Source organism: Phoxinus phoxinus, assembly GCF_949152265.1.
Source record: "Phoxinus phoxinus genome assembly, chromosome: 17".
In the NCBI taxonomy this organism is placed as follows: domain Eukaryota; kingdom Metazoa; phylum Chordata; class Actinopteri; order Cypriniformes; family Leuciscidae; genus Phoxinus; species Phoxinus phoxinus.
In genome coordinates, this window is record NC_136892.1 from 21,800,079 (window position 1) to 21,820,503 (window position 20,425).

The 20,425-nt window shown below is 38.9% G+C and overlaps 1 protein-coding gene across 2 annotated transcripts in view; it reads left to right on the forward strand.

Moving 5' to 3' along the window:
• The window catches only part of LOC306984849 (transmembrane protein 132C), a 133,203-nt gene that overhangs the window by 89,714 nt on the left and 23,064 nt on the right, over nt 1–20,425 (forward strand). For both annotated transcript variants that reach the window (XM_079586553.1, XM_079586554.1), the window contains exon 4: nt 12,828–13,014. In XM_079586553.1, coding sequence (XP_079442679.1) covers nt 12,828–13,014 — 187 coding nt within the window. The remainder of the gene's footprint in view (nt 1–12,827; nt 13,015–20,425) is intronic.

Below are 20,425 nucleotides of genomic sequence, written 5' to 3' on the forward strand. Positions count from 1 at the left end.
CAATTTAATTGATCTCTTGAGTTAAAGAGGTCGTGGACCTGCTATGAAAACATACTGTTCACACTTTCAGAACTCAAAACTGCCATTATATTGTATACACTACCGTTCAAAGGTTGAGGGAGTAAAAACAGTAATATACTTTATTGATGCGATGCAAAGCTGAATTTTCGTCATTTTTGAATGGTGGTCATTGTATATGTCAATAAAGATGCTTTTTGCAGCCAAGATGGTGTAGTTAAAACATCACCAGCCAAACCTTGACCACTAGTTTTGGTACTAGACGCTGGTAAGATTCAAACCTACATCTCTCATATGAGCGCCAGAGCTCAACATATCTGGAGTATGTGTTTACCACTAGGCCATGGCTCCATCTCAGTATGATTCTTTACTTTCCAAATGGCCACTGTGTGTTGTTATTGTTTCACTATGATGTAAAAGCCCTTTATTAGAGAAGGATCATCACTGTTGACATTGAATTCCTGCAGCCCCAAGTCCTCGGAGTATGTCAAAAGTTGAATGCCCTTTAAGAACAGACGGGTCTTATTTTTCTCCCAATGGGGTCTTGCTGTGTATCTGTGTTTATGATAGAATACAGAGACCGCGGCACTTCTTACAGTAGTTGGTGTTAGTGATATGAAGTGCTGCAGGATGGTTTGGATTAAATTGCCACCCTGGATTTGTACACTACGTCTTATCACATGAGGCCAGCCCGGCCTCACTGACAACCCTCTTTACTGTCTCCAGGCTCTCGGCTGGCAAAGCTGCTACCAACCCTGGTGTTTCTTTGCCCGATAAAGCCAGAGAGGGGCAGACGCTCTGGAGTGAGAGACCTGGTTTAGGAACAAGGATGGAAAGGAGATTTCAAATGTGGCCAATATCTCTTTGGAGAGAGGGAGAGGATACCGTAGAAATCTGCGTTATCCCCCGTATCGATTGAGGTTGGGGGTGGGGGAGAGGAGCCAAAATAAATCATAGTAAGCGATTTAGACCGTTCCATTATGTTAAGGGGTGGGAGGGCCATTTTCTGTTTTTCATTAATGATGACAGAGCCTGTAAATACATTTTCCCCCCATTTTTAATTTATTCCAAAGCCTTGTGCCCGGCAACCGTTATGGCTCGTTTATGATTGCATAACTGCTCAAGGCCACGCAAGGCATTTAAGATTCATACGCCACTCACACAAATTAAATAACGCGTGATCGATGCTTTAAATCCATCCAATGATTGCGTGCGTGTTGCCATGCTTTACAAATCCCCCTTTTTATCGAGGATGAGTGCTTGTCATCTCAGCATTAGTGTGCGTGTAGGTATGGGTATAAATAACGCAAGGATGATTACAGAAGGCAAGGGCAGAAGCCAGATTACAGAGAATTAATGTGTAAATGCATATTGGTAATTAGTTTGTTGTGTGCATGACATGTTGGAATGTTCAGAGATGAAAAATATCCTGTCGCCTGCAGATGAATTAAAGCCTGCCTTGACCAGTGACGTGTTGAACTTCTGAAATATATAGGCAATGTTCCCTCTCTGAGTTTAGTTTTTTTTTTCATCCCAGTTGTGTTTACACACATTTACAGATGTTCAGTGAGTTAAAAAGCTTAAGAAACATAATTTACCTCACACTTGGGACTATGAACATGCAGCAAATACTACAATATTTATTTTAGAAGTTATCTTAACATGCTATTTATTAAATACCTGGTCATATAAAATACACAGCGTATACTAAATAAGGCAAGGGTGTAGTTACATTCACGCTATTTTAAGGCATGAAGGATTTTTTTTCAAGGAAAAAAAACATTTCAATATATGAGTTTTAAGGAATACAATTATTGATTGTCATTACGAGAGTTATTGTGCTTTTCACTTCAGATGTTCCAAATAAGGAGTAATTCCTTCAGAAAGATTTGTTCATATTTTGGTCATTACTAGTGTTAACAGCAGTTAACGTGTTAATAATGTGTTTCTCATTGTCATCCGTTATCATTCATTAATAACGGAACATTATTCTAAAGTGTTACCAATTATTCATTAATCATTAGATAGTATTGACCATTTTAATTTCAAGTTCAGATTGTGACCAAAAGTGATTACTTGTGAGTGGTTGATCTGTTAGCTCTGTAATTATGCTGTCCGCTTTGACCATTTCAGCATTCTTTCCGTTTTATATGACCCCCTTGTTTATTGCAGATTTACAGATCGGTTTCCAACACCGCCATTATCCTGAAATCAACCAATCACAGTCATGTTCTCGAGGGACTTATTGCTTGAATATTTATTGCTGAGATTATGGCTGCGTCCAATCAAACATCTCTTCTCAGGATATTGCACTGACAGTTAATTTTTTTACTAACGTTCCAACTGGTGATTAAAATGCCTTCATCTGCAGGACAGAGAAGTTGTGACTTGGCCTGAATTGCACTTTGGGCTGTTTGATTTAAACCAAAATGTCCTGTCCGGTGGTCTTGTACCATAATCCCTGTCATTGATTGAATGTCAGTTTTGGAGGATTTGTGTAAATGAGAGCTGGGCTCTTCCCTTAAATCGGGGAGGACACGACGCCTCAAAGGCAAAGTCGTGGGTGTACATTTATGCAAATATCTCCACACATGCATATTCTGATTTAAGGGTAGCTTGAAAAAGATGTTGTGTGCTATTATAGTAATGATGTTTGCACTGAAATATAGGAAAGTTTTTTGATGTTCTGTTCTGCGCAGCTCTTAAAATAAACATGGCCTTGTGTGCTCCTCATCGGCAGCCTGAGCTCATTTCCTGTAATAAAACATGCACACTGTAATATATTAAAATGTCTTTCTCCTTTGCTGGGGGTGCTGTTGCTCATCTTGGATGCTCTATTGACTGTCTGTTTCCTCTCAGGGGAGATAAAAGGAACACACCCTCCAGCCCCGTGAGCACGGGTGTTGCGTTCCATAACAATGCCTCTGGCCACTATTAGCATACCCGGAGAACAATCCATCAATTTGGGTTAAATTGTACAAGCTGTGCTACTGCTACGTACACATTCCTAATGAACTTATGAATACGGTGTTGCAGTGTGGCTGTGCTGCAGAAATCTGCATATGTAAAAAAGACACATCCCCAAATTACATTTGACTTTGCATGAGCACATTAATCAGGGGAGAAACAGTCCCACTCGGAACGGGAGACACATTTTTTCCACCAAACAGCCGATGAATCGAGGAAGGTCACACCTCACGAGACAAAGAGATATCTTAAGTGTCTTCTATGGCATTTGGAAACATCCCGATGCTTTGGAAGTGTTCAACGTACAAGACAAATTGGTATGGTTGCATTTTTTAATAATACAAATTTTTACAAGACAAATGTTTTAGTAATTGGGAGGTGGGGGATGGGGGTAATGCAATAAAACGTACCTCTTGACCTGTGCATAAATTCCATAATAAGATATTTTCCATTTGAGTAATTCAAGCATGAAGTAGCACCTTCTAACAGGCAACATTGCCGAACCACATTTACAGAGAACAGGCAGTGCAGAATCAGTAAGGAAGGTATTCACACAGGACGTGTTCTTGCATTCAAAAACAGCCGGGTGTATTGCAATTGAACGCAACAGAATGCAAAAGTCTCGTTTTTATAAGTTTCAAAACTTTTAACCTGACCTGGTCCTGTGTGAGCAGCAATGTATAAAAATGTATGTTTATATTGTACAGTACTGTTCAAAAGTTTGGGGGCAGTAAGATTTGTTTTTAAAAGAGGTCCTTTATGTTCACCAAAGCTACATTTATTTGATTTTTTTAAAAATGCAAAAACAGTAATATAGTGAAATATTATTTAAAATAAAAATGTAAAATAACTTTTTTAATATATTTTAAAATGTAATTTTTCTGAATTGTCTTAATTGTCACATGATCCTTCAGAAATCATTCTAAAATGCTGATTTGGTGCTCAAGTAACATTCCTTATTATCATCAATGTTGAAAGCATCTGCTTAATATTTTTGTATAACTGTGGGAAAAAAATGTTGGGTTCTTGAATGAATGTTCAAAGCAACCAAATTGATTTGAGATAGAAATCTTTTAACGGGGGATTGGGGAGAAAAGCAGAGCTGTGGTTTATTTCATTTTTTTATACAAGGCGTTGTATTTACACAAAATGCCAATAAATATATTTTGGGAATACATTTTTTGTTATATTGCAACGGTCTTTTCTGTCACCTTTTATCAATTTAATGCAACCTTGCTGAATATAATTAAAATATGTGGCTACTTTTAAATGGCTGTCATTGGAGAAAGATTTCACATAGTGTTGTTACGGCATCTTCCATCCAGGTACATGCTATTCAGTCAAACCTTGACCCTTTATATTAAACTACTGTAGTCATAGTCACTGAATGGATGTTTTTGCCTTCAAGAACAGTCTTTCATGTAAATTATTTTTAGAGATATAATTAAGAACAATGACACAGCTAGTTTTCTTGAGACTGCAACCAGTGACCAGGCCAGTGGTTCCCAAACACCCAACATAAGTAATAAAATCATATGCATATATCTGCATATGCAGCAAAGGATCCATGGAGTCTGGGTGTTTGTATGTGTGTGACCCTTGTAATGACTTGTATCAGGGACAACCTGTTTGGGGACAGGACGCAATATTGTGTGTTTTGCAATTAGCTCTGGTTCTTTTAATTAGTCTGAGAGTGTGTTACGCTTGAGAGCTTCCAATTACGGATTGACGTCTCGTCTGTGCAGCGTATGAGAGATGGGAAATTCATCAGTCAGAAAACAGAACTCCGATCATTTGGATTCATCCCACATTCTGAAAGAACCGAATGATATCATGTTTCATGACTGGAAGGAGAGCGATGGAACTTAATGGCGAAAAAATAATAGGAAACATATGGCAAGGAAGTTAATCAAGTTAAATCAAACGAAGTGCTGCGTAGTGTTAGTGTGATTCTCGCGAGTATGAAGACATTAGAATGCCTTGCGCATGTGTGCTTAGCACTTACACAGATCCCATGTGATTGCATTTTCACACACTTAATTATATTGGCTTATGCAGAGCATGAATTAGTGGCAATAATGACTGCTCTGATCCATCACTGTAGCATAATGAAAATGATTCCTCATATGGCCGTGTTTTTCGATTATTGTGTTTTCCATGGTCGTATATGCTACTATGCCCATGAGGCAGCAGATGTGTGCTGCTGAATGGCTTCAGTTTTTGTATAAATCAATGAGGCCGTTGAGTACCTGCACATAAACACTAGCAGACGCAATTTATTTTGGTAGTTTAGCCACTATTCATTAATCTCGTTTATCAGTCATGCTTTCCTGTAGCGCAAACAGTAGCGCTTGCAACGCCAAGGTCATGGGTTCGATTCCCCAGGGAAAGCAAGAACTGATAAGATTGTAAATGTGTATCTTGAAATGCAATGTAAGTCATATTGGATAAAACCGTTGAATGCATAAGTGTAAATGTAATCATTCGGTATGTCTCACCACTCGATCAACTGATTTACTGTGAGGTTTCTGTTTGTTTCTTTTCTTTTTTTTCTTTTTTAGCAGAACTCTCCTAAACCTAGCTATATCTAGCACATATATGATTATTTGTACTTCAAAGTTGAGCCTGGGACACGAGATACTGCTGCGTGTTGAGGAGGCTTTGTGAGCCTCCCATCTACCCGGGCTTGGTTCAGGTAATTCAGTGTGAAATACTGCCGTCTTGGGCATCCATTTCACTCTGTGCTTCCCATTCCACTTCATGTCTGCTGCGGTGATAACGTAGCTACTAAGTGAGTGGGTAAGTCTGATGATATCTGGCTAATGGATTTAAATGATGTTCCCAGCTGGATGTCTCACCCAAGGGCAGCCATTTTCCTCAGCTTCCATTCGGTCCAACAGCTTCACATTCTTCTTAAACCTCTTGCGTTCCTGCGGAAGCAACACCTAGCAAATCAACTTGCAGAGTGCAATGAATTTTACATCACTCCCTCAAGGTTCATGAGATCGTGGGTCGCAGACAGCCAAGGTTGCCTGTTTTTTTTCTGTCACTTGTCAGTGGTGTTTTGCATTAGATGCTGCTCATCCATAATTTCATGCAGGGCCTTTTCGACGCATAGGCGAAATATGAAGTTGCTTAGGGTTGCTTAGTTGGAGAGGGCACATTATTCAATGTGTTGACGTAATCTCCACTGAAACAGGAAGACAGGGCGGGACATATCGTACTACCCATTACCCATACCCACTCATAAAAAAGCCAATAGCGTAGAGGTTTGTGAACTGTCTGCACTCTGCACTTGTCTGCTTGGCAGAGTTTTCTGTTGCTCTCATGATGTTTGTTGAGAATTGCTTTTCTGGATTACAGCAAAATACAGTAGATAAGATGACATCTTAAGGTCTAAAAGTCAATGCTATGGTACTTGTGATCTATTATTAACAAACCCATGAGCATGCACATACTTGTATGTTCTTGCTTCCGCACACACTTCAATACACCTGTACAAAAACATTGAGCTATGTGTAATTTTGAAATGAAGTGAAATGTCAACTTAGACCAAACTCCGTCTAATTACGGTTCCCTTTCGGGAACTCAACTGACGCAGTAACTCTTTCCCTTCTCAGGAAACAGAGTTACATATGTAACACAAGTTGTTCCCTTTCATAGGGAAATCCACTCTGCATCAGTTGCTGACGCAGCGCCTCGTTCACTTTTCAGGGAACCGGGGTTACGTACGCAACCCGAGACGTTTTCAATAAAGCTCTCAAAAACGATTTCCTCATGTTCTAAACAGTCTTTAAATGCATGTAAAATCAACCAAATCAGTCATGATATTTACAAAGGATTAAAAAAAAGTTTTTTTCATTTAAAAGATTAATTTGCTTAAAATATTTGTTCACTTAACAGATTCATTCGTTTAAAAGTTTTGGGCTGCGTTTTCCAGAAGCATTGCAAACCTAAGATGTTTGTAAAGACCATTGGTGTCAATGGTTTCTACAATCTACCTGGGCTTACAATGCTTTTGGGAAACATCGTTCTGTTCACTTTACGGCCAAAACCAGGGATTATTATTGCATACCGGCAGTTCACATCAACTGATGTTACTCTCTTCTTTGCTTGTAACCACTTCTTTACACTTGCAACTACTTTTTTATATGTGAAGTGTTTGGGGTGGATAGATCAGCATTCATCAAACGCAATTATTTTGTCAGACATTCTGGGATATCTCAATTACCTCCAATTATATACAAAATCCCTGTATATCTTTAGAAGAGTTGACGCTACAAACCTTGTAAACCTTAGCAACTGATTCTTTATCACAGTTTTTTAGCAGCCTAATACTTTATAAATGCACCACTGTTTCCCTCCACACACAAATATAGGCTCTATTAACTATTTTCTGTAGGCTGATCCTCTCCTTTCTGTCTCATTCTCCTCTTTTGTTCCGACCATGTGAACTCCATCTTTAGACCATAAACTTCTTTAGTGAGCATGATGCGGGTCAGGGCCCCCATGCTAGCACTGTGATTGAGTTTCATGCTTAGCCTGTTGGGGGTCCTGAGTGTCCAGCGTTGCCTTCGAGAGGGAAATGAGTGGAAGAGGCGGCTGGCAAATCCTCCGGCAGGAGGGCGAGGGCTCGCCTTTGGCGTGGCTCTTTCACTCAGCCACTTCTGCAACCTGTGAAATGAAATTCCAACACAGCTTTACTCAAAGCTGACGCGCCAACTGCCATTACTTCCCCGGCTTTGACTTTTATTTCCCCGAGCCGTGAGGTGCCAACCACAGCGGCTTTGTAGTAAAATTGATTCCATTCGTTTGATGTATCATTGTTGTCAGTGCTAAGCAGATCACCACTGTGCATGAATATATCCACCCTAGAGTCTCCACAATGAAAGCTATTTCCATTTTCTACCCTTTTTTCCTTCTCTCTTTCTCTCTCACGCCATTTTTACATGGTTGTGTAAAATGAGGGAGGCACGCGGCCTCTTTGAAGAGCTTCTTTTTTGGAAAATTCAGTCGAAGAAACCTTTTTGAAAGATTGGGATTTCACATACTCCACTTTAAATATTAATTCTCCACCTCCTGTAGCCGAGCCCTTTGTCATCAGACCTATACATTCCGGCAGAATTTCACTCCTTCTGACGGTTACGTGCGGGTCTATCTCGGCGAATAGCGCTCCTCTGGCTTTCTCTGCATTTTGATATGTTTTGACATAACAATCCATTCATCCTAGCAATGAGCACTTGAGCACCTGTCGTGACTTCACAGAGAAACTCTCGCTGAGACGTTCCACTTTACATTCCTGTTTTCACAAAGTACTCTTTTTGTGGTTTGAAAATATGTATTCAGGCTTCATTTTTTCGCTCTCAGTGTCTGAGATGATTTTCATATTTGCTGCCCTTATAACCTCTACTGCATAGGATAAGATTGTTGAAAACTCACCCAGTATAGGTAGAATGGACACTAAACTAAGTCGTACACTCAGAATTCCACCGAAAATTCGGCAGTTTCCGCAGAAATGCCCGTCACTCATAAAATTGCTTGCCACTTATGTTTGTTTCTTCAACATTTTGGCTACATCTGCTACCAATATGCTTGGTTTAACACATCTCACCATTTTTAAATCCATTTAGCAAATTATCCGACAAAATGAGCTGCAAAAATACAGAGAATTTCCCAGATTCCATCTGCTAGCAAAAAGATTTGAATCAATCAGCATTAGCTTTTGATGGTGTGGAAAGGTTCACCTTGGTGAAGAGATACTGCATTTCGCCCTCTACTGGACACATATTGACCCTACATTTGAGCCATAATGGCAGTCCTAATCCTGTGCGGGTTTGATTCTCTTAGCGTTGAATGAGAAAACTGCCAATGACCCATTACAGTGTTTGATCTAACAGGGCTCTTCAGAGTATTCATTGAGGTCATGGAAACCAGTGTTTGCAAGATGGATACATTTATTTTTAAGTGCAACAAAGCTGTCAGCTGTGTTTCTCACAAAATGCCTCTCTAACACCAGAGCCTTTCAGCTGCCCATCTTCCTTCAGCAACACCACATTAGCACAAAAAAGCTACTTACTTTAAATAGCCTTTTTGTGTGATCATGACAAGTGCTTTATTAAGTGCCTGCTGGTAAGCGTAAATTTTTGGCATTGCAAGGCCTTTTGTTTTTGCAGTAGTTGTTGAGACCGCATTTTCTTAGGGTTAGTCATTGTTATCTGTAGTTGTAAAAGGAATAGTCCACCGAAAAAGTAATATTGCTATCATCCACGTGTTGCCTATTTGATGTGCTTTCTTCATGGAACACAAAGGCAGAAGTTTAGCAGGATGTTTACAATGCTGTTTTCCATACAATGAAAGTAAATGGTAAAAAAAGTACTTGTGCACTACACTCCAACTACATTGTTTACAGAGTTAAGATATCCACTGCAATTGGAATATTTGGTCACACTTTAGATTAGGGTCCAATTCTACCTATTAACTAACTATTAACTATGACTTTTGCCCCAATAAGCTCCTAATTACTGCTTATTAATAGTTAGTATGGTAGTTGTCAAGTTTAGGTATTGATGAAGGGATGTAGAATATGGTCATGCAAAACAAGCCATTAATATGTACTTTATAAGTGCTAATAAATACCCAATATCCTAGTAATATGCATGCTAATAAGCAACTAGTTAATAGTGAGAATTGGACCCTGAACTAAAGTGTTACAGAATATTTTCTGTGAACAGGGACTTTATTTTGACTTCAGAAGATTTTGAATATGCAAAAGTGTGGAACACCGTTATAATATTTTTATGGGGCATTTTTGTCAATTACACTGTCATTGTAAGCAAATCAACATGAACATCCTTTCTAACAGCTCCTTTTGTGGTCTGCGGAAGAAAAAATGGTAACACTTTACTTGAAGGGGTGTGCATAAGACTGATATGACACCTTCATAATCATGACATGACACATGTCATGAATATGACGGAGGTTTCATGCATGTTTATGACAACTGTCATTAAGTGTCATTCGCTCAATTATGACATTTTTAATGCAAATATGACATTGTTTGAGATGTCTTTGTTACAACAACTTGACATTACCAAGACAACATAACTTGTCATAAATATAAACATAAACATAGTATTCATTATCAAACTTAAGAAACTACAGTACTTAGCTTTATGGGTTAACATTACATTAAACTGTCATGTGGTTGGTTTTGACATTGGCTGTCATGAGGCCATTATAACTGTGTTATGAATATTTTTCTTGACCTCAACTACAGTGGTACAAATTCATTTTAATGACAAATTCAATTAGTACCACTGTAGTTGAGGTCAAGAAAAGTATTCATTACACAGTTATAATGGTCCCATGACAGCCAATGTCAAAACCAACCACGACAGTTTAATGTAATTTTAACCCATAAAGCTAAGTAGTTTCTTAAGTTTGATAATTAATCTGCTATGTCATGTTTATAACATATTTATGACAGGTTATGTTGTCTTGGTAATGTCAAGTTGTCATGACAAAGACACTGACAGGTTATGTATTGGTTTATGTCAGGGTGTCATAACAAAGACATCTCAAACAGTGTCATATTTGCATTGAAAATGTCATAAATTGAGTGAAGGACACTTAATGACAGTTGTCATAAACATGCATAAAACCTCCTTCATATTCATGACATGTGTCATGTCATGATAATGAAGGTGTCATGTCAGTCTTATGCACACCCCTTCAAGTAAAGTGTTACCGAAAAAAAGTCATACAGGTTTGATTCCTTTAAGGATTTATAACAAGACTTTAAGTCTTGTACAAAAGCCTTTTCTAGTCTTGAGTTCACTTTTCTGCTACTTACAGATAATGTCTCTTTAAGGAATCTAGAAATCAAATTAACTTACACCATGTGCGATCTGGTAGAAACTGGCAGTGTGCGGCCCCTTTATTATGTAAAGTCACAGATTAGAACGTGTGAAAACTGATATGATCATCCAGATTTGCTTATTAAAGATATCCTGCCATCACTGTTTCCATGACATTGAAATCAGAGAATCCACGGCTTTTTGGAATGAAACTTTTGGAATTAGAACAGCTGGTGACAGGAGGAAGATGTTTTGTTTTCCTGAATATTCAGTTGAGGGAGACTGTATTTATGATAGTTTGTGTAATAACAAAAGGATAACAATATCTCTCTGCCTCTAAAAGAGACATTCTCATATTCAGACACATCAAGTCAGAGTTGCGAAGACCAATCAAAAACCAGCCCAATGACCAATAAAACCAGTCCAGTATCAAAACACAAAATATGTGTCAGATTTTAGGAATGTTTATGTTATTTCAGGTCATTTGTAGGCCTACTATTACTAAGTTTTTGTCATAAAAATATGTTTTTTTTATGTTTTTGAAAAAAGTCTCCTATGATTACCATTTATGATTGCCATTTATTTAATGCACAAATACAGTAAAAATACAGTAAAACAGTAATATTGTGACATTTTATAATTTAAAAATATCTGTTTTGTATTTTTTTGTTATTGTATTTTATTCCTGTGATTGCAAAGCTGAATTTTAAGCATCACAGTCTTCGGTGTCACATGATCCTTCAGAAATCATTCTGATATGCTGATTTTGGTGATCAAGACACTTCCGTTATTCAATTAAAACCAATGTTAAAAATGGTTCTGTGCTGCGTAATATTTTTGTGTAAACAGTTCAGAAAAAAATCCAGGATTCTTTGATGAATAGAACGTTCAAAAGAACAGCATTTATTTGAAATGTCTTTTGCAACATTATAAATCTTTTTACTGTCAGTTTTGATTCACATTCGATACATTTACTACATTGTAATCATAACCACAGTGGGCCTGTCTGCTTCCATAAAAAGTAGCATCCATCTTACCTGTTTTGATTAGCAGAAGATTGGCTGTTGGTTGGTCAGAAATTCTGGCATTCAAATCTAATTTGTGTGATATGTCAAACTTCAGACTGCAGGACAAAAGAAAAATCTCTCATCGGAACAGTTTAAAAGTAGCTCAATTCAATGGGGAAAGCTGTAACCTTGTTAACCCTGACCAAAGTGTGTGTTAGAGAAAGAGTCTTTCTTTCTGAAAGTTGGGTGTAATGTCAGCCAAAAAGCATAAATTATATTTCTCCCCCGTATTGATGAAATTGCAGCGTTGAGAATAACACGGAGGCCTTACTTTTTTTGTGGATGTGTGTTATTTGTAGAGGGACCTTGTATACTGTTCTGATTCTGATAAAAAGAATATAGTTAATTTTTTTGTGTCCCTGTCATGCTACCAGCCAGGTGCGAATTCAATTGCAGTTCCATATTCCACATTTGTATTTTGATATTAGGAATTTTTCATATGCCGTTTTGTTTTAACTGAGTACTGTGAGGCCGGAGCAGCCAGGCTGATCAAACCCAGGCCTGGGCAAATCAAATGGCTTTGGTTTTATTCATTGTTTTTCAGCTTTGTTTGCATCGCAATCAGTAGAGACAATGTTATGCTCTGCTTTGGAAATCTTTTCTGAAAATGCTGTGGCGCTGGACCAAAAGTAAATTGCTTTTTTGCTGTCTTTTTTTTTCTTTTCTTTTTTTCGGTTGCTGGTGGGATGCGTTTTTGTTGAACTAAAATAATGAGAGTAAACCACCACACACTCACACCCACATACGTCGCATTCTACATCCTACACACACCAGGTGTACAAAAACAAAAGGGTCGATAAACGGCCGCTTGACTGCCCTTTCATCCGTTGGCAGCATGCACAAAAACATGCCTTTAAGCTTGCATTCAAACATTTTGATATTACTCGTGAGTCGTGACCGTTTCCTTTTCCTATGTTAGGGTGGAGGCCGGTTTCCAGAAGGTTTTACAGGTGGACCTGGAGGTCAACGGGTTGTTGGATCCTCTGGGAAGTCGCTCAGTGACGTGGCAGATTGAGTATCCCATCTCCCGGACCCTCTCAGACGAGATCCAGACCCTCATCCGTCTGGCACCACATGACCTTGGCGGCATCGTGCCATTGGCTATGGTGAGTTCTGAACTCAAGTCTTTCATTCTAAACAAGTCCAAGCATGCAGTGCTGTTCTTTTGTCTTTTTATTGTTACTGTTTGCATATAATATAAAAGATTGCTGCTTTCAGGCATAATATAAGATGTATCACACAGGGAAGACAGGAAATGTTGATGTGTCTTTTGAAGCAACAGTATGACTAGCACTTTAATTGGCTCTAATTTGCTTAATTGAGCGTACAATTTGCTTTAAAACGGGCAATTGGGTCAGAACCAAAAGTATTTCATTTAAATTTAGAAGAAACTGTGAGCGGCCTCAAACAAATTATGTTAACTACTAAGATAGTAAGGGTTATTTCAAGCTATCTGTTGCCTGGGCAGTCACAGCTGTGTGTGTGTGTGTGTGTGTGTGTGTGTGTGTGTGTGTGTGTGTGTGTGTGTGTGCACTACCGTTAAATTGATCAAAAGTAACAATGAAGACATTTATAATGTTCCAAAATATTTCTATTTCAAATAATTACTATTCTTTTGAACTTTCTAATAATCAAATAATCATTAAAAGAAATACAGTATGAGGCAGCACAACTGTTTTCAACATTTATAATGAGCATATTTAAATTATTTCTGAAGGATAAATTGCCATCACAAGAATAAATTATATTTTTAAATATATTCATGTATATAACGGATGAATTCAGTTTGATTGGGACACTTTTTCCAAGTCATCTTAATGGCAAAAAGTGTCCAAATCAACCTGAGTTCACCCATATTTTAAATAATAGTATTTTTGATCAAATAAATGCAGCCTTGCTGAGCTTAAGAGACTTCTTTAAAAAATCCTACAGACCATAAACTTTTGAATAGTCAAAAATGTCCAAATGCAAGACACTACATTATGAACATTAAAGGGTTAGTTTTAGTTTTGAATATTTTTTGCACATGGATAACTTTAATGATGGTTTTACTACATTTCTGGGGCTTAAAAAAGTAGTTGCACAGCTTGTCAATGGAGGGACAGAGAGCTCTCAGATTTCGTTAAAAATATCTTCATTTGTGTTTCGAATATGAACAAAACTCGTATGGTTTTGGAAAGACATAAGGTTGAGTGATTAATGACAGATTATTATTATTATTATTTTGGTGAACTAATTCTTTAAAGGCTTATGACAAACTTCAGTTAACTGTTTGTTTATCTCCAAGTGTTTTTTTACTTGGACAAACAGAATCACATTTTTTCCATACTGTGTATTGACTACCAGTGAAGCATGGCATCCGGTCTGGACACAAAATGAGTCTCTTGTCTAATGGACATTAATCTTTTGTTATATTAAAACCAGTAAAGGTATCTACCATAGACACAGCCATACTTAAGTTGGACTCTATGGCCATGTATCCATTAAATCCTACACATGTTAATGTAGCTTAAAGTAGAACACGGACAGCATAATATTGCTGGGCGTATGTTTGATTTTGACATTGGTGGGGTCATAAAAGTAGTCCGCAGAGCACCCCCCTCACCCACCCATAAATTTGATTGCAATTTCATGTCATCTAAAGCCTTTATTTATAGATATAGTAGCCAACAGACTCATAATGGGAGTTTTTTATGTCAGTATGTTCCTGAGACATTAATTACACAATTTGGATGATGTAAACCAACAACATTACAATTTAGCTTTCTGTACTTAATGATATAATACCTAAACAATCATACATTGATTTCCAGGGGCTCTTTTTCTATGGACAGTTTTTATAATTACCATACTCAATGCATCTTATGTTATATTTTATGTCGAATACTTCAATTTAATCAATTAATTTAAAAAAATCTGAATAATGAGATGCCGGCTGTTACCAATAAAATTATAAAGCAGCTACCTTTACACTGAAAAACAGTGCTTATTTAACCTGAAAAACCAAAAGGTTATTCAAATTGGGAATAAACTATGTACAGAAAGCGAGCAAAGAACATTCCCCATCACTGAAACCGTCAATGACTTTAGCCAGTCTTGCAAAACCCCCCATTATGATCAACGAAGCCATACTACACTGCACAATGAATCTCTTACAGCACATCGTATCTGCACCTGTTCAGCGCACGCTGATCTCTAGAGTTTTCAGCTAATTTCTTCTGCACCTGTGGCTAATTTAAATGCTTTGGTAGGAATGCCTAATGCTGCTAAAAAAAATGAACAAAAAAACATGTAAAGAAATATTTGACGCAACCTTAGCAGATCTACAATGTAATGCTGTAATAGACACTTTTCATTCATTTTTGCATTTCACTTTAATCACGACAGGCGATAAAAAGTATTGCTAGGCACGATTTAGTAGTCGCTGGGTATTGGCCCTATAGGTACATATTGGTACATGTCCCTAGCGTCCCTACTAAATACGCCCCTAATGCTGTGTGATGATATTATGTACACTTTCATTCGCCAAACTATTGAAATGCACAAGAAATGATATGCAGTATATAGATTATTTATTTTGTGCTTTGTATATACCACAAATGAGAAAAAAAACGAGTGTGAGTTTCATCTTTTTAAATAAAGCGAGAGGCCTAACCAAGGAGACAAATCGTTTTTGGTTAGAGATGGGCTACACGTCTGCTCTTCATCGGCTTCTTTTCAATAGGGCGGTATGAAGAAGATGATTTCATTTTGATGTGAAAAGGTTGGTCTATTTTCTGTTACCTCACAAACAGATGAAATCTGAATGCCCACTCTCGTTAGCTAAAGCGTTTTATCTTTCTTCTTTCTCACCGACTTTCACTTTGGTTCTTTTTTTGCATAGCACCTTGAATTATAACAACCTGCCTCTTTTGCAAAGCGTTTTAATTGCGTCTTGCAGTGCGGCGTTCTCTCTCTCACACACACACGCACACACACACCTCACGGCAGCTTTTCCCCTTGTCCATAACGATGACATTGCCATCACCACACCTTGTTAAGCTTAATCAAGACTTCGTTAAGCCGGCAGCAGAGTCAGCGGTCAGCTTTAATGACCCAGAGCTCGGCGATCCACTCTCCCTTTCTCTACCTGTCTAATGTAGAGGAACTACGCAGATTGGTGTGACGGGAACAATGGCATACGATAACAAAGGCAAGAGACTCCAATCTGTCCCATCGGAGGCTTCTGCTCCGTTAGAATTAGCTTTTTCCCCTCTCGCGGACACCGGCTAATTCTAGCCTTCCAGCTGTCTCTTCGGCCTCATTAGAGAGGACAGCCCCGCTCCCCACTCGATGGCCAAACAAGCGCCATCAGCCGTGGCGTTTGAGAGCTGTGCTGTCTCAGCCCATTACCGTAAACACAGCCCAGCCATACAGTAGTGGAGAAAGGCGGAGAATGATGTAATAACGTTGTAAAAATGGTGCCCCTTACAGCCTGAGCTCGACACCCCCCCCAGCTCGAGCCCTCTTTGCCCACCAGTGCATTTCACACAACAATCACGGCCGCAGACAGCGAGACAGCAGCCACCAATCACTTGTGTTGTCTGGCCCTCTGACGGAACGCATTTGTCTTGAGCTCTCTCGGAACGCTGGGAGAGCAGATTGTTGTGTTACACAGCGGGAGGGGATCAATGTAATCACATCACTTTCAACTTTTTGAATGAGGAGATGCCCTAATAGGATTTGGCAGTGCATGATACCCTCAAAATGCAGGAAATCTGTTCTGGCTCATTAGGATGCATCAGCGTGCGTGCTTTCTCTCGCTCTCTTTCTCCCTTTATAATGTGTGTGTTTGTCTGTCTTCCTCCCTCTCTGATTCTATACCTCACAACTTTTTGAATCAAGTTTACTTAAGCTCCTAGTAATTGGCCGTTCAGCCCTCTCGAAGGAAAATTTGGGTCCCCGCTGAGCTTGTTTTCTGTTGACTATTGAAAGCGCTCTCATTCTCGTCTGCCACCCTGTCTTCTCCCAGTGCTCTGAGAGTTTGTTCAGAGAAAAGGAAAATCAAATAAATTGCCAAGTCAGAGGCATCTCCCTTCAAACCCTTCTTCTGATTTTTCTTTTTTTTTTTTTCTTCCAGGATTTGTTTTGTTTGGTTCTCAGTAGCCTCTTGGCCTTAGTCTTGAGTTTCGGTGTGTGTCAGGCTTTACTTCACAGCTCATGGGTTTCTCTGTTCTCTGAGAGTCGCTAGCCTGCTGTTTGTCTTCCTTCAAGTCTGTTTGAACAGTGTCCTCTGTAAACCTCCTACAGGACAAGGTAATTCCTTTTCCTTTGTGTTCTCCACAGGCTGTAGGCCATATATCAGGCAACATTTTTGAACGACTCATCAAATTTACATGGAGAACTCACTGCTAGTGTTTCTTTTGTTGCTGATAATTAGGATGCACTATATATCGAAACTTTATTGGAAATTTAATTGTGCACTATCATTTCCCTTATTTATCTAACGCTCATTTAAAGTTCATCTTTAAAAACACTAATAATTGATTATTTAGCAAATCTAAATAAATTAAATATTAATAAATAAAAATTTCAATAATAATCTAAATTAAAACATAAATATCCTTTTTCATACTGTACATTTCTACGCTAGTCTAGTGTACTCTTGTGCATTGACAGTTGAACAGTTTTTCTCATCCAGAAAAATTTACGAAATTATGTTTTATTTACAAAGTTCGGGAGGAGCACGTTCAGATAATTACTGTAACATGATGGGAGAGCAATCAATGATAAGAGGGTATATAGACTCAGCAGTCTCACCTCAATCCATTGACAGTTTAGCAGCATCCCTCCACCACACCTTCCCCACACTTCTAGTCCTAACCATTTACATACGGGGGAGTACTCTGGGTTCGGGCCGAACTCCAAGCTCGGAGCCCTCCAAGCTCGCCAAATACGCATTAAACTTTACTCCCTTATACTCTATGTAAGTGTGAACTCGTGAAAGATATTGATGTCTCTTCCTTTTGCAGTAGCAAGAAGCAAATCATTGTACAACACTGTCAATTGCTTGTGTATTATTTACTTTCTTCCCAAAAATTAGTTCCAAAGTAATTGGCTGGAATTTATTTCGTCTTACAGCTTGCAAGCATCTAATTGATTGTATAATCAGGCAAGACTTAAAAACACATATGAATGATTAACTTTCATGACAATGCAGTACTGACCCAATCTGGCCAGTAGAGGATGGATACCCTACCCGAGCCCGACGGGCCGGGCCGGGTTCGGACAGATATTTAGAAATTAAGTTCGGGTTCGGGTCGGGCTCGGTCACATCACCGCGATAAGGCATTGAACATTTTCAATTTAAAACAGCTTATTATGTAGGTAGCCAATGTGCCTGATGCTTTCAGTTGATGCAAACGATCGTTTTTGTGATTAAAATACATGTAAAAAATATTACCATAACACCTGTCTTCCTGTGTGCGGACATTTGTTTATGTAGCCGTGACAACAAAACACGTGCATAATGTGCGCACGCTTGTGTTAAGAGCGCTTCTTGCTCCGCGCGCTAATGCGCTCATCCTATTGACATTTCCGATTGCCTTCCTACAGTTGCTTACTAAAAGCGGGCTTTCCACACAAACAAACGTACAATTGTCATTAGTATGAGAAAAAAATGGGATTTTAACTGCCGGTCTCGGGTCGGGCTCGGACATAAATATATTTATGCCTGTCGGGCTCGGGTCGGGTTCGGTTACTGCTCTGTCGGACGCGGACCGGGCTCGGACAGAAAAATTTGGCCCGATCTGCACTCTACTGGCCAGTGACAATTACGTCAACTGTCCCTAGCAAATTTCACCGAATCCTTGGACTTGGAAGGACTCTGGAACATTTTTCGAGTAAAAATACATCCGATTCAGAGAAATGGGGAACAGTGAAATCTGGAATGTAGACCACCTCGCCTGTAACCTTCCTCTTCTTCTATGCCTGTTTCTCTCGTATGACATATGTATAAAAATGATAAATAAGAGATCTCTTGGCAAAGTAACTGGTGTAGCTTCCGTGATTCAACCATAATGGGGAAAAACTTTATTTTCAAATCTGCAATATATCCCACCCCATATTGTCAAAAGAAAATACAACAACACAGAAAAGAAACCTGTCCATTGAGGCTGGTCTACCAACTAAACCAGCATTAACCAGCTTAAACTATCTCAGCTGTTCTTTTCAGCAGCTGTGATCTTTAGAATGCATTTTTGACATTTCTGATCTTTGTCTGAGACCAGCGACCTTTCATCTGAGCACAAAACAAGGAATTTATCCTTTTACACATGCGATCCAAACAATTTATTATGAGAATGTCTTTGAGAAAAGTCATTTAAACTCTGCAGTTTGAAAGAGTGCTCACCCTTCCCCAGTATTTGAGATTGTTCTGTATTATTGCTTTATTTACTGTTGATGCAAGTGTTTCTCTAGAACCCCCTGCAGCACAGGACCGCGTGGCATGCGCAAGAACAGAAAGAGGAAAAAGATAGAAAAAATTTGTGCAGGTGTCTAAAAGAAATGCAAGTTGATTTGTGACTGCTGAGAGATTAAGATGCAGACAGAAGCGTGTTTTTGTGTGCGGCGGCATGGCCTCGGTAAACTGCGCCCTGCCACTGAGCCGTGGGGATCGATGGTCCTCGCTGCACGCTACCTCATTACTATCAGCATCTCACTCTCTCCCTCCCTTTCTCTTCACCGCCACTGGGCACACGACCGCTGCCGCCTTATCACACTTATCTGAAACTGCCTATGTATTCATTATCCCTCACCTAGAGGCCTGCACACAACGCAGGGCATATGGAATCTGTACTTCCACATTTCACTGCCCCAGAGATGCAGGAAATGAGAGAGGCAATGTTAGATGGCGATTGCATCTAAGTTTGAGTTTTTAGCAAGTGCTAATTTAGAATAGTGGTGAAGGAGTTCATCCAAGTTCCTATATGGCTGTACTGTTTCGATATTGAGCTGCAGGTTGCTATAGAAATAGACAGATAATTGGTTTAACCGATTTTTTTTTTTCATCAGTTATTGGTTCTTCAGTATCGAGTCTCGCAATATTGAATCGCTTCCCTTCAATGGTAAAGTACTTATTTTTGTAGTATTTGCCAAAATTACTGAGGCCTTGTCCACACTAAAATTTAGTTTTTGTTTGAAAACGCATCTTTTTCTCTCCCTTTTTGGCCTTCCTCCCACATGGGACGGTGTTTTTATGAATGAAAACAAAGCTTCTTGAAAACGCTCTCCAAAGTGGATAAATTTGAAAACGCCGTTTCTCGTTGCAGTGTGAACTGTGGAAAACAGAGGTATTTGAAAACGACGACGCATGTTTAGTCATGTGACGCCTATTGTACTAGTGGTTTTCAAATGTATTCGGATTAATGTAGACGTAGCCTAAGCCTTTTATGTATTATAGTATTCATTAATTAATTCTCAAGTGAGAAATAGGCAGCATTATTAGTTTTGCATATGCTTAAACAAAAATATAAAAAA